General features: G+C 37.7%; 1 protein-coding gene across 1 annotated transcript; it reads right to left on the bottom strand.

Annotated features, from left to right (window-relative positions):
• Positions 1 to 3584: 3584 nt before the first annotated feature.
• LOC117914960 (squamosa promoter-binding-like protein 7) lies at positions 3585 to 15025 on the bottom strand. Its single transcript, XM_034830491.1, has 10 exons — positions 13679 to 15025; positions 12278 to 12450; positions 9923 to 10149; positions 9744 to 9818; positions 9529 to 9636; positions 9072 to 9189; positions 7669 to 7804; positions 7288 to 7450; positions 5987 to 6553; positions 3585 to 4278 (listed from the first exon to the last, which is right to left on the bottom strand). Exons 1-10 carry the CDS (start codon positions 14215 to 14217, stop codon positions 3979 to 3981), a joined length of 2406 nt encoding a protein of 801 aa, XP_034686382.1. The 5' UTR covers positions 14218 to 15025; the 3' UTR covers positions 3585 to 3978.
• Between the last annotated feature and the right edge of the window lie 211 nt (positions 15026 to 15236).

Raw genomic sequence — 15236 nt, 5'->3', positions numbered from 1 at the left:
CTTAGCTAATAGGCTAAGAAGGTGATTGGTAAGGTGGTATCTGGCGCTCAGAATGCCTTTGTTATGGGAAGACAAATTCTGGATGCTTCCTTAATTGCTAATGAGGTGATAGATTCGTGGCAGAAGAGAAAGGAAAAGGGTATTATCTGCAAATTGGATATAGAAAAAGCGTATGACAGCATCAATTGGAAATTCTTAATGAAGGTCCTCCAAAAATGGGCTTTGGGACCAAGTGGGTGGGATGGATGTGGAACTGTGTGTCTTCTGCTAAATTCTCTATTCTTGTTAATGGAGTGCCAGCTGGGTTTTTCCTAGCACTAGAGGGCTTCGTCAAGGGGATCCTTTATCCCCTTACCTCTTTGTTATGGGAATGGAGATTTTGGACGTCCTTATCAGGAGAGCGGTGGAGGGGGGATATCTAACAGGGTGCAATATTCGGGGTGGTAGAAGATCTTCATTGAATATCTCTCATCTATTTTTTGCTGATGATACCATTGTGTTTTGTAAGGCGAGCAAAGAGCAAGTATCTCATTTAAGTTGGCTTCTCTTTTGGTTTGAAGCGGCCTCGGGACTTCGTATTAATCTAGCCAAAAGCAAAATCATTCCAATTGGAGAAGTGGAGGAGATTCTTGAGTTGGCAACTGAGTTAGGGTGCAGGGTGGGGTCTTTGCCCTCTCACTATTTGGGGCTTCCCTTAGGGGCCCCAATAGGGCTTCTTCTATATGGGATGGAGTGGAGGAGAGGGTCAGGAGGAGACTTGCTCTTTGGAAAAGACAGTACATCTCCAAAGGGGGGAGGATCACGCTCATTAAAAGTACTTTGGCTAGTATGCCAATCTACCAAATGTCTATCTTCCGCATGCCCAAGGTCGTTGCTAAAAGAGTGGAGAAAACCCAAAGAGATTTCCTTTGGGGAGGTGGACACTTGGGAGGAAAAGTTCATCTAGTCAAATGGGATGTTGTCTGTTCAGAAAAACTCAATGGTGGGCTAGGGTTAAGGAGAATAGCCACATTGAATAGAGCCTTGCTGGGCAAGTGGATCTGGAGGTTTGCTTGTGAAAAGGATAACCTTTGGAAACAAGTAATCTCTACGAAGTATGGGCAAAAGGATCATGGATGGAGGCCTAAGAAGGTCAATGGGGCGGCGGGAGTAGGGGTTTGGAAGGAGATTATGAAAGAATCAGATTGGTGTTGGGAGAACTTGGCTTTTATAGTTGGGAAGGGTTCCAAAATTAAATTTTGGAAAGACAGATGGTGTACTGATACTCCGTTGTCCCAATGTTTCAACCATCTTTTTGTTCTAGCTGCGCATAGAGATGCCACGATTGAGGAAATGTGGGATCAAGATTCGGGCCATGGTGAGTGGAATCTTGTTTTTGAGAGGGACTTTAATGACTGGGAGTTGGACATGGTTGGTGATTTGCTCAATACTTTGAGGGGTCATAGGCCTGCATTGGGGGATGACTCTGTTAACTGGAGGCAAGGAAGGAATGGTTTTTTCAGGGTTAAAGATGCTTATAGGTTGTTGGATAAACCTAATGCCACAGTGTTTCCCGCAAAGAAAATATGGGTGGATAGGGTGCCAACTAAAGTCTGCTTTTTTGCTTGGGAGGCCACTTGGGAGAAGGTGCTCACTCTGGATAGACTTCAGATTAGAGGGGTGCAACTACCAAATTGTTGTTTTTTGTGTGGCTGTGAAGAAGAGAATGTAAATCATATTCTTTTACACTGTATAGTGACTAGAGTCCTGTGGGATATTATTTTTGGGCTGATAGATATCAAGTGGGTCCTACCAGAAACTGTAAAGGAGACTCTTATCTCCTGGAGGGGCTCATTTGTAGGGAAGAAAAGGAAAAAGATTTGGAATTCCATTCCGTTGTGTATTTTTTGGACGGTTTGGAAGGAGAGGAATAGATTAGCTTTTAGGGGGGGTGAGTTGAATATTCAGAGATTAAAGAATTCTTTTGTTTGTAACCTGTGGAACTGGGCCAAAGTGTATTTAGATGAGGAGTCTTTCTCCCTTATAGGTTTCTTGGAGTGGATAGCTTCCACTTGAGGGGAGGTAGTTCTTTCTGGTCCTTTTCTTTTTTTGGGCTGTAGCCAGCTTGTATACTTCCTGTATGCTTTGTGGCGTTTAGCCTTTTTAATGAAATCCTTGCTTACTTATCAAAAAAATATCTGTTCACCCTCTCTCCTAACTGACAAAAACTACCATATATTTGTAATAACTTCTTTTACTACAATAATTTAAGAATAATTTTTTTAAATTACCATACTATTGAGAAAAGTCCCAATAAATGCAGCCCCAAACACATTGTGTTAAGGGGGATTATATTATGAAAGGAATTATATATCTATATATATATATATATATATATATGAAAGCCTTAATCTCATTGCTGGCCAGTAAGAGGCAAGGCAGGGTATATGAATTGGGGGTGCAAGAAAGTTAATATGTTTTATCGCTTTGTAATGATTCATTCCCTCGTATGTCCATTTTGGGTCCAATGGTTTCAAGACTTTAAAATACATTTATACAATCAAGAGAAGTTTGTTCTGTGTCCAACGGTCTCAAGGCTTTAAAATGCATTCATATAATTAAGAGAAGTCCATAAATATCTAGTGTCAATTATTTCTTCTATCATGTAGAAATCATAATCACCCTTATCATAGGCATAACCCTCATTGTACTTCACCAGACAAAGGAACATACCCTTCTTATAGACATATCCTCATGTTTCACAAGATTGAAGAACACACATTGCAAGATTAGATAAATAAAAACTCACATCAAGGTTGGGAATGAGCTTTAACCATTTGTAATGACTCACTTTTAATCTTATAGATATTGCACCATTCTTGACATCAATATAAGACTCGATTTGTTTAACCCTAGAAGAGGTATTTGTCTATCTAATGTCGCAATCCCATGGGAGGGACTCAACGACGACAATTATTTTACAACAAATTGGAAAAAAAAAAATTCAAACATTACATATATAATAATTTCATCTTAATTGTGTAAACGCGTTTTAAAATATGACTTACTTGAGCTAGAACAAATAACATGTACATGAGGGAACATGTTCGTGATATGCTTAAGGGTCAATTGAAATATGGAATGAGTTGTAATGGCCTGAGTTGAAGGTTGAACCAATAAATGATTTAAACTGGTGCGTTCCCCATAAATGAAAGTAATGTTTACTAGATAATCTGCCCACAAGGGTAGAAATTTGATGAGGAGATCTCACAGGACAGGCCTTAAAGCTCCATCTTATGTTTCAAAAGCTTAGAAAGTTTACCATCAAATTAACTAACTTTGAATCCAATTTCAACATCCTCTGCCCCAAGTTCAATCTGTGTTCAGATGTATTTTAACCTCTGAACCCTGCTTCCCAGAACCGATACCAATCCATGTGTCATCTTAGCTTATGTAACAGTGAGAAAACATACCATAGAGCCTTCATAACTCAAATTAGAACCACTGCAATGTTCAGGAGATATATATATATATATATATATATATATATATATATATATATATAATATATATATATATATATATTATAAAATGCTACCAGCGAGTAAGGTGAATCACAACACCAGCCCTCTTTATTTAACCACAAAACAAGCCTCTCCAACCGTCCATCATAAAAATAAATGTACAAGAGAAATGGCTAAGCTGGAGCTGCTTTCTGGTGTTTTAGGATAAGAACAGCTCTAGGGTGTGGGGAGGGGGAAACTAGGGCTACAATCAAACATCCTACATCAGTTTTTGCCTCAGATACATATCTCGGGATGGTGCAAGGGCAACAAGCAGTTTGCCAGTTACCAACTGCCATTACAGAGTCAAATAGAGGCACACGATGAGCACATCCAGATTAAGGGATTTCAGGAACCTTTAATCACATTTTCCTATCAAGGACATTGGATATGCATAAAACAAGAGACGAAATGCACAGACATTCTGCCAAAACTTCTAAGAATTGTCAAACAAACACCTGCGGATAGACACTGCCAATTTGCCAACCTCATGAGGGTGGAGAAGGACAGCACATATCCCAAAACAAGCGGCAGCGGCAACAATCATATAAAGAAAAGGTCGTGAGGTCATGGCTTTCTTTGAGAAAATAAGGCTGCAGGATTTCCTTGGCTGTTCCTTGATTGAGTTCATATTCATAACAACCTCTCTGTTCAATAGTGAGGCAGTTTCACTTCTATCTGTGGAAGTTGAACTTGCCATTGCTGCCAACCCACCATTTGCGCTTATTTTTGTGTCCTGCAACTCCAAGGAATCAATATAATTAAATAGTTGAATAACAAAGGTGCTTAAATCAAACCAAACATGCTACTAGTTCCAACTATTTAAACATCTCATGGAATATGACAATAGTTGAATGCAAAGTCTCACTGAGTACTCATTGGTAGTCCCCCCATCTCTTACCAACAGTAAGAGATTCCAAATACTTCCGAAAGCAAAAGAGCCGACATTCATTTGTCATGAATTTTAATATGTAGCCAGTCACTAAGGATGTAAATTAGGCTGGTTTACTCTGGAAACCAAGGCCTGGCTAGGCCTTGGGGCTGACTCCAGGTCTAGGGCCTGGTCTCTACCCTAGGGCCCCGTTTACTTCATTCCCCAGGAATCAAAATATTTGACAAAACTCATTCTTCCAATGGAGCAATGGGATTCTCCTCCAAAACCAAAGAATCTGATTCCAAGCATTGGAGAATCAAAATTTTCTTCACCCCAAATTTACCTAAATGCTCCTCCCACTAATCCTAAATATTTTAAAATAAATATTTAAAATCATTAAAATAAATATTTGCCTATTAAAGCAAATTTTTTAGGAATAAGGTAAAAATCACGGATTCTTCAAAACATAAAAAATATTTTAAATTTTAAAAACTAGTTCCAAAATTTAAATTGATGAAAATCTTTTTTTTTTAAATGCAAATGTTAGAAAAATAATTTTTATTCATTTTGAATTCCATTTAAATAGCATTTTTTTTTTTATCTCCAACAATATAGTGAAAATTACGTGTAGTAAGGCTAAATGGTAAAAATGCACATTTCATTCCGTTTCATCTATGATTAGTGAACACGTCAAAGGTAATCAGCTTCATTCCGATTCTGTTTCCTACATTGTAAGTAGACATTCCGATGCAATTACAGATTCCGATTCTCATTCCCTATATTCCCTTCCTTTCCATTATCTTATACCCTTTCCTACAGTTCCGTTTCTCATAGAGTTGGTAAATGCCCGTCGTAAGGTAAAAAGAGGCAACTAAACACCTTAGGTAAACTTGAGCTCTGCACAACACATGAGCTGGAGGAAAAGCAAGGGACGGGACAATGGAAAAGGCAAGAAAATAGTAATACTAATAAATAAATAAACTTAAAAGAATTAAAATTGAAAATTAAAAACTAGCTGTGGTTAGCACACCGAGTTCTGGGAGAGGAGGAAGGTGGAAAATGCAGGCAGCAGGGCATCTTTGCAAATGGAACTGAAGCCCAGCCTGGACCTAGGTTGTCAGGCTAAGGCTGGTTTCAGACCAAATTAGACCATTTACATGATACCTTCTCTTTCACACCCCTATAGAGGTGGATGAAGAGGGAAAAAAATGACACCACTCAAAAAATAGCAGGACCCAATTAAAATGAGAATTGAGCTCCAAATAATGAAAACTAATCACTCTACATGCTCTTACATGAATCTGCACAATAGACCAGATTTGCCAGTGCTGATGTTTGTGCAAAACCATGTAAACATTTCATCACAATAATGTTAACTAGCAGATGAATACATGAGATGTTAGCATATAAATATATTGCATATGCAAGAGGAGAAAATAGGAGGAAAAAAAAATGATAACCAAGCAAATGCAATAGGTCTTAATAAGGCACAATAGATCAGCATTTCAATCCTGAAAGTCAACCTTATTCAAGAAAAAAATGGCCAAATGTAGAAAATAAAATATCTCACCTCAGGGGGAAAGATAACAGGGAGCATGTTGTTGTGGAAGCAGCTAGGATGATCCCCTTTTGTCACAGAATTTCCAGAATGCAGTACTAAACCCCCACTACTGTGAAGTTTCTGATGAAGAATCTTACTAGCATGATCCATGTACTTATAAAGCAGCCTCAAATCAGTATCAGTGGCGCCATTAACCTGAATGTTTAAGTCCATGTTATCTATCAAAACCTTCAGAGATTGTAATATTTTCTCCAAGATGGTGGTCGACTCATTGTGTATTAGAAAGTTCAGTAAACAATTAAATCTCTGAATATGTGAAGAGGTTAAACTTCGCTGAATATTCTCCGATGCAGGCTCCTTGAGTATCCAGGCTATATCTAAAATAAATTCAGAAAATGCAGTTTGTCCCAATACTGAAACCTTGCACGAGTCAGATGGATCTTTAGCAAAAAACTGTGATCCTTTGGAACAGAGAGATGCATCAAATCTATGCTGCAATATCTTCATTTCCGAACAAATTTCTTTGTCTCCAATAAAAATAGGAATGAAGTTGGATAAGCCATGGTCATTCTCAACCTACAGATTGAAAAAGAAAAATGTTGAGTGCATAACCATTTCTTCTGATGGCATCAAATGCAATTCTAAGACCCACTCCAGATGCAAGTTTCTAACTTAAGAAACTAATCTGTACAAACCCAAATACCCAAAGGTTCCACTAAATTTTTCTGCATCTAGCCTGAGGATTAAAACCCAGAAGCAGAGGGCTATTCTCATTGACTACATCCAGGTTACACAAGAGACTTGATACTGGATACTGAATCGCCAAACTCCAAATTAAGTCAATTAACTGGTTAAACATCAACTGTGTGACCATAAATATATTTTTTAGATAGGTAAAATATCAATTGTATTAACAACACCTAAGGAGCACAAAAAGCATATACAATGTATACACATGGTCATGAATGCAAAAGATAAGTTACATAGAAATGGTTTGGCAAGGAAATTTTTTCATGGGTACAATGGACAATCTGGCATGCCATATATCAAATGGACAAGTTTACTGTAAGTTCAACAAAAAGTTAAGATACAGGTAATCCTGTGAGTCATGTCATCGCCAACGCAAGAAAAACCAACTTTTACCTTCATTTACAAAACTATTCCACATTACATAAAATTTGTCTACAAAAGGAGGACATATGACTTCAAAGTCATTACCAAATATGCCCACTTTGGAAACATACCATGGATAATCAAACTTCAACATGAGATAAGGAGAAAAGCAAGAAAGAAAACCTTAAACTACCAACCTCAATAAATGCAGGGCCAAAGGCATTGGGCTCAGTATGAGGGATGTATATCTTGCAGAATTCATGGTCCAAACTACCAGCAGTGTCACCTTCAATCTTACCCCGAGGGAACACAACATGGTAATCATAAGACAGATACTTTCCAGCGAAAGATACTAGAAACCTGCCAACAAAACCATCATTGTTAAAAGCCAGCCATTTCATTACAGTTTTTCAACATCCCAGTGAAGTGAAACACTAACCATACATATTTAGCAACTATGTGGCTAACTATTTACTTGAGAACTAAATCTTTACATTGATGACTTTGTTCTTTTGATAAATTATTTACTTTAGAATCTAGTATCCTATAAAAAGCTGCTTACAGAAAGGTTAACACACCTAAATTTAGGTCGAAGCAGGTTACTTCCACAAGCAACAAACTCCATGGGCTTGCCAGCCTCAAAACAGTTAGGATGCACATAGTGGAGCTTTGGGGCTTGCATCTTTACCTCAACTTTCATCACAGAAGTACCATCTATACCCATTAAAATGCATAAAACATGTTAACAAGTATAAACAAGCTCAGAGAACTCAAATCACACCTTCTTTTTAACAGGTCAAACACGGTATTTATGGAAACTGAGAATTCAAAACCAGGACTAAGGACAGGATCAGATTGCAACAGATGAAGAGCAACTTGTCTACAGAGACAGATTTCAAGCAATATTGTTTTAGACTAAGTAAAGAAAATCATTAAAATGCAAAGAGTGCAACAGAGTATAAAAGGAGAACCCAATAAACAAAGGACATAAAAAACAGAAAACAGAGCTAAATATTAAAATATATCTCATCAAGGAACTCTGGAAGGAATCCATCCCTGTCAAACCTTAGCTTAAGAACTCACCTAATAAGACAAGCTATAGAAAAAAAAACTCCTTGAGCTCCTTTTTTTTTTCTTTTTTCTTTTTCTTTCTTTCTTTCTTTTTTCCCCCTCTTGTTTGATAGATAACTTCTTCGTTTCCTTCTCCAAATGCTAAAAGAAGCCAGTTTATTTCTTATTCAGGAGCACTCAGGATTATGTCTTATTCAAGCCATAATCCAATTTCTCCACCTCTCCAACCAAACGATGCAAAAGGAGCTCCAAATTCACATGATCATATGCTCTGATTGTTATTCTATTTGCAAACGAGATCCAACTCATGCAGCATTTATGTAATGACAACATGACCACAATGTATTTATTGGCAAATCACTTTTCTTCACCCCTCCTCCCCTTTTTAATAGGAACCAACTATTTAATTGCATTAAAATATTAAGTATAAAGAAGGATGAGAAATCCTTCCAAGAAGTAGACAATCCTATATACAAAATCTTATTCTTCCCTTTCATATTGGTCAATGTTTTCTTTTGCACCTTCCCTAAAAAATATTTTAGAAAAAAAAAAAAAAATCCAAACTAAGCCAACAAACCTGCTGCAATGAGAAACTTAAATTGTTGAACATATACTCATAGCATGCTAAAGGAACATTCAGATGCAATCATTCCAAAACTACTTGCGACATGGAATCATGCTGAGGTGGTTGGTTGTGAAGCTATGTCTAAAAAACACTCAAAAGGGTTATGCTTCATTAACCATGCACCAATACTTATCATCACAACACTTGCATTGCAGCAAAGAACTTTGAGAAAGAAAACTAGAAAGGAAAAACAAAAACAAAAACCCTAAATTCAAAGAGAGACAAACATAAAAATCGCAGCATTGTTTGACATATGATGGATCAAAATATGAGGTGTCAACTTACCTTCTGTAACACGAAAAATCATGTTGTTTAGATAAACAAGTACATTGCCTCTTCCAGATAGCATCTTTCCAGGTGCAGCAACAAAGTCATGTACATATGAAGCAGGATCTTCCAACAACTGCTTGATGCAACACAGCATTGGAGTTGAAATTGAGTAATCTGGCTACAACTTGTAGCTAGTATTCTTTAAAAGATTAAAAGAATAAGCAAGAAAGACAGCAAGGAGGTACATACAGATCATGGTAAAAGAATAATGATTTTTAGAGTTACTTTATATAAATGTCAATGGCACATAGCTACTGGTGATATATAATTCATGAATATTTAATAAGTAATATAGAATAGTTACATCAACAATTGTATGCAAATACCAATCATCACCCATTAACAATGTAGTCAACAACATTAACCTCACTGTAACCCCAAAAAGTGCTATATAAAGCATCTCTAAACATACCTTGTCCCACATAAACTTTGGCATTGCAATAAAAATTGTTAAGATGATACACCCAGGACGGATATAGCCCTCCAACTCGATAGGCATGCTAGCCAACCACTGGAAAATCTGTAAACACATTGAGCAGCGTGTTAATATATTCCTGGTATCTCTGACTTCTAAAAACATTTATTCTCATATAAATACTAAACTGTAATAATAATCCTTTAAAATACTTGGTGCCTAAGTCGTCTGGGAAATTCAGCAGGATTCCAATCATAGAGCTTGAACGAAATCCGACCCGTAGGGCACTACAAGCAAACATCAAACCAGTATATCAGGTCAATTACAGATCTTCAAATAAACTGAAAAAGGAAAGACAAAGAAGCAATTATGGCATTTAGAGAAGACCCACGGGGGATGAGTAAGCACTCTTATTATCACAGTAAGATGAAGAAAGGGTATATTTGGAATCATTTTTGCCTCCATCAATTTGGGCTTCTCCAGAACCCACAAAAGATACAATACCATCGCTCTGAATATTCTGGGAACCAGGCACTGAGCAAAGGGTGGAAAATTGTCCATCTTCAGACTCCAACAATGGTTCCCTTTCGATTAGCTGGCTGCTCAAGCACAAACTATCTATGCAACAAACAATTTTGTCAGGCCATTTGAAGAACAGTTAAGTGGAATATCAAGACAGATTTTACATGTAAATAGCAGAAGGATTTCAATCACTACGCAGACTTAACCTATAGAAAAAAATTCACAATGAACATACAGAAATATAATACAAGTTCTTCTATCACATTTCACCATCATATATAAATTACAACCTCTTACTTGTCCTTAATTAAAGAAGGGGACAAAAATTTACTCCAAAACAAAACACAGATGAGCGACATCAGCTCAAGTTGAAAATATTATAGTTGTCAACTACCATCTATCAATTCATAAAACATATCAAGCATCCTTGTTCCATTTTTCTTAATTGTGTATTGTAAGTTGTTCTATGTATTAGAGAAAAACAGGAAAGAATCACACGCATTCATGTGCGCACACACACAAGAACAAAAATATAAAACATACAACCAATTTCATGAAAAATGGTAAGGTTACATTAATGATTAGTTCAAGTTGATGATATTACAGTTTTCAACTAGCATAGTTGTCAATTCATGAAACATATCATGTATCACTTTGCTGTTGTATTTTTAATAAACATGTGACATTGATATGTATTTATTCATCAGAAAATCCACAAAATGAAGTTTCTAAAATCTGTATGTTGCTGGGACTGACTGGGTTCCACCTCGAAGTGTGGTGGAGATGTATCGTATTTCTTACCCAGGTTTTGAAAGTCTTCCTAGAGGCAAGTCATTATGACGTATTGCTAGTCACACCTTAATATGGACTGTTCAGTGGGATGAAGGGAGAAGAACGCAAGATTTTTTAGGATAGATGAAGGACTTTTAAGGCATTGTGAGATTTATTCCATTTCTCCATTTCCTTTTGGATGTCAGCCTGTGTAACATTTGAGGGCATTCCCTTGTTTATTATATTGCTAGAATGGAACCTAGTGGACAAATCCACTAGGCTGTCAAAGGAGACACTCCCTATTTGGACTCCTCTAGTGGGTTGTGTTAAACTAAATTTTGATGTTTGCTTTCTTTGCCCGGTGATATGTGATGGTGTACTCAACCCCTCCATCCCAAGTAATCTGGGATAATCCAGGACAAATATGAATTTGATGGACACTCAGGAATCAGCTTGAAACACTAGCTTTGTAACAGGATTCTCTAAACATACAGGAGAGGTTCTAGCCATTAAGGCAAAGGCTCTAGCCTTGTTGGAAAGGTTGAAGCTCACTGAAGCTAAGGGCCTTTCCTATCTTTCAATGGAGGGAGATTCAAAGGTGGTCATTCCTTAGATGAATAAGAAAGAAAGAGGCTCATGGAAGTTGGATGCAAGGCTTCACCAAATCTTTTATATTGCTTCAGAATTGAGGTGCCCCTTTTGTTTGATTTCTCACTAAGCCAATCATTTGGTGAATTTGTTTAGGAAATCAAGGAGCTAAAAATTTGATCTCTTCTGTGGGGGATTTCTACCTCCCTGAGGGGGTAGGAAATTATCATTCTTCTTTGAACTTCATTATTTTATATCAATGAAATGTTTGTTTGTAATAAAATTGGGAGGGAAAAAAGTTCTAAACTCCAACTAGTTACTAAAAGATACCATCATGCCACATGCCAAAGGGTTCAAGCATGTACAAGTCTAGAACCAATACAACAAAAAAAATTATATCATATAAAAGTATAACTATATAGTATATGCTTGTATGGAATACAAAAATTATGTGAGTTTATGTGCCATGTTTAAAAGGTATACACAGTGTATACAAACAAAACAATAGCAACCAAACTACCACAAAAGGCACGAAGACACAAAAATCATCCTCAAAGTTAATATTCGAATGGTACATGTTCCATTGAAATAACACCTCCCAATATTCATTCGAACAACAATTGCACTTAACCTTCAATAATCTACATGTGCCATTAACAATGCATGCATAATGCTTCCATGCAGTTTCACTTTTTTGTCATCCATTTTCAACCCTAATATGATAATCATTTTAAGAAATAAAATTTGAATTGGTTTTTCTCAAAAACTACTTAAAATAGGTGAAAGTGTATTATACATGTATGTCTGACACATCATTTTGCATGAAAGGTGTATCATATCATGCACCATGTGCTTTAACAGATACCTTTATCTGCTTCACCATCATGAGCAGCATCTTCAGATATAAGTTCCCCTTGAATTTCCTTTTCAACTGTGCCTCCAGAATCAATAGGTTTTCTACGTCGTCTATTATTGTGACGCTCTAATTTTCTTCGACAACTGCGTTTACCCTCATCAAAATCTGACAAGATGTGAAACCTACCAAGAAGTGGAACACCAGCAGAACATTTTTTTAAAAAAGATAAAATAAAATTCTAAATAGAAAACAGAACAAACTGATCAGGTAAACTTTTCCTAAACCAAGCATTTCCACATTCAACAGGAAAGGGTTGGAGTGTCCAAACTCTTATGATAAATTATTTTTTTTTTTTTTGATAGGTAACTCTTATGATAAATTATATCAGTAAGTTTAACTTCTCTATGTGCCCCAATCCCTACATTCTTGTGGCAGTCGCATGCAAAAGTTCATGCAAATGCATGTTGAGTCATTTTGGGATGTGCTAAGAAGAGTAATAGTATGCATCCAAGAGAAGCAAAAAACAGGCAGAGCACAGAATTTTTCTTTTCCCTTTTTCTAGGCAAAAAGGAGCATTTTAAGAATCCAGCCCAAATAAGCTTAATATGCACTGTCAGATCAGTACCTAATAGCTTAATTTTTTGAGTGAAATTGATAGTTTAACATGGTATTATAACTTGTTTTCAAGGTTATGAGTTCAAACCTCAATGTTTGTTCATTTCCTCCATTTATTGAGCCCATTTGCAAACCAAAAAAGGCTGCCCATGAGGTGGGGTATTAAGGCTTTAACCCAAATTGGCCGGCTTAATATGTATCGTTGGCCCAAAACCTAGCAACTTGAACTTTTGTAACACCAGTGCTAAAGGGTTGAAAAGGGCCCTAAACCATCTAAAAGGGAAGTATTAATAGATGATAAAGAACATGATCACTTTAAATTTAGTACTGCCTATGATTCGCTTCCACATATTTTAGAGTACAATTGGACACCTGCCTTCAAATTTGGGATGTGATAATTAAAAACCAACAATCCCCAAGATCCAATCATTTTGCATAATAAAAGGCTCCCCAACTAACATCAATACAAGTGCAAAGGGATCACTCACATAATTTGACTAATTCTCAGCTGGGAATATATAATGCTATAACTGATAATTTCAATGAAGAGCAGCAAAAATGAAGTGGGCCGAAGGAATTGCCGAAGGATTTGCTAATAGAGTAGCAACATCCGATCCCTTTAAGGGCCTACTGTTAATAATTGTGATGTTAATGCAATTTTTCGTTTGGAAATAGAAAACTAAATCCAGCATTGTCACATTAACACCTGCACCGAACTATATACAGACATATGCAAATCTGTTCATTATCTACAACTCGAAATCGAAACCCTAAATGACGAAAATTTGAGCTTACTTCCCACACTGTTGACAGTATCGCTTATTATGTCCATCCAGAATAACGACACTAGCATTCGCGCAACGGAGACAAACCCTATGCCGTCGATGATACCCTTTCAGCTCACTAATATCAGCCTCACAACCCGTCACCTGACACCGAGCCCTTCCCGCGGCTGGTCGCGCAGTCCGGACCCTCTTCTTTCCCGGGGCACCCTCCTCCAAAATCATCTCATCGAGCTCCGGACACGCGCAAGGAATCCGACCCGCCAAAAAATTCTCACAGGTCAACCTAGGATCCCGCTTCCGCACCCTCTCCATAGCGTCCGGCGCCTCGCGAGTCAACGGCTCCGGTGACGGCGAAACCTCCAGATTGTGATCGGAGTCAAAGGAGATGGTAAATGGATCGTCAACAGAGAAATCGAGAAGGTCTCCCCAATCCCATAGAGCCGAAGCGTCTTCGGTCATCGGATGTTGAACTTCCATCTCTGAAACCCTCGGCCTTCCCGTTGGCGATGGCGATTGTTGCAGCGGCGGTGGAAGTGATGATGTCTCCATCTTTGTGGGAAACAAAAACCAAACCCTATGTGGCAGTGGTTGGAGAGGTTGATTAATGATTAGCGTAAAAGAGACGGAAACGACCGAACACAGTAGGTGAGATGAGACACAGCTGGGTGGGTGGCGGCGGTTATCGGTAGGTGATGACTCGAAATCAGAGTAGAGCGAGGCCCTTGTTCCATAAAATGAATCAACTATGACAACATCTTCGATCCTCCTTTTTTATTAGAAAAATTACAAGGATCAGTCTTCAAGAAAAGTTGGAGCCCTCGAGTTGCTTCCTCACGCGCCGCTTGATAGATGATCGGTCACCATCATGAACATTTCAAAGCAATAATTTTCTTCTTACAAATATTAACGAGATCATAGTGCGTATGTCTAATATAAATATTAATTTAAGATTATCAATACGAGAGTGTTGAATATGGAGGGGGCGATGCGATGCGGAAGTCACCCTGTATGCCACGTAAGAAATGTAGCTTTCCCACAACTCACGTTTTAACCATTTATGCTTTTTTTATAATAAGAGTGAAAAGAAAAAGGACGGTGAACCCGTGAAAGGGAATTATGTTGTATGGATCCTATGGAGTGGAATTTGAAGAGCCTGAAAGGGCAGCGACGGCCTCCACGCATACAACTGTCACTACAACGTTATCTTTCGCAGTAAGCAACCAATCATTTTCTACACTCATATTTTCTGGCTGCTGCTGCGATCTCCATTTTACAAACGTTAATAAAATCAAAAGACATTCTATCATTTTCTTATAGATGGCATTCGGCACTTTGGGTGGATGCATGCGATTAATTCCTAAAATTGCAACCTCCCTTTTTAATCACATCCCCTTATTTTAATCAATCCATGTCTGGCACGTGGCTGTTCACAAACCAGCCACAAAATCGGATAAACTCGAATGAATTATGAGTCGAACTCAAGATCACAGATTCCTGAGCCACGACCCCAGAAGCCGCCATCGATTGGGCGACACATAATCACAAAAGCATTTTGAACCAAATCCCAC

Source organism: Vitis riparia, chromosome 5 (genome assembly GCF_004353265.1).
Source record: "Vitis riparia cultivar Riparia Gloire de Montpellier isolate 1030 chromosome 5, EGFV_Vit.rip_1.0, whole genome shotgun sequence".
Classification (NCBI taxonomy): Eukaryota; Viridiplantae; Streptophyta; class Magnoliopsida; order Vitales; family Vitaceae; genus Vitis; species Vitis riparia.
This window is presented reverse-complemented; position numbering and strand designations above follow the sequence as displayed.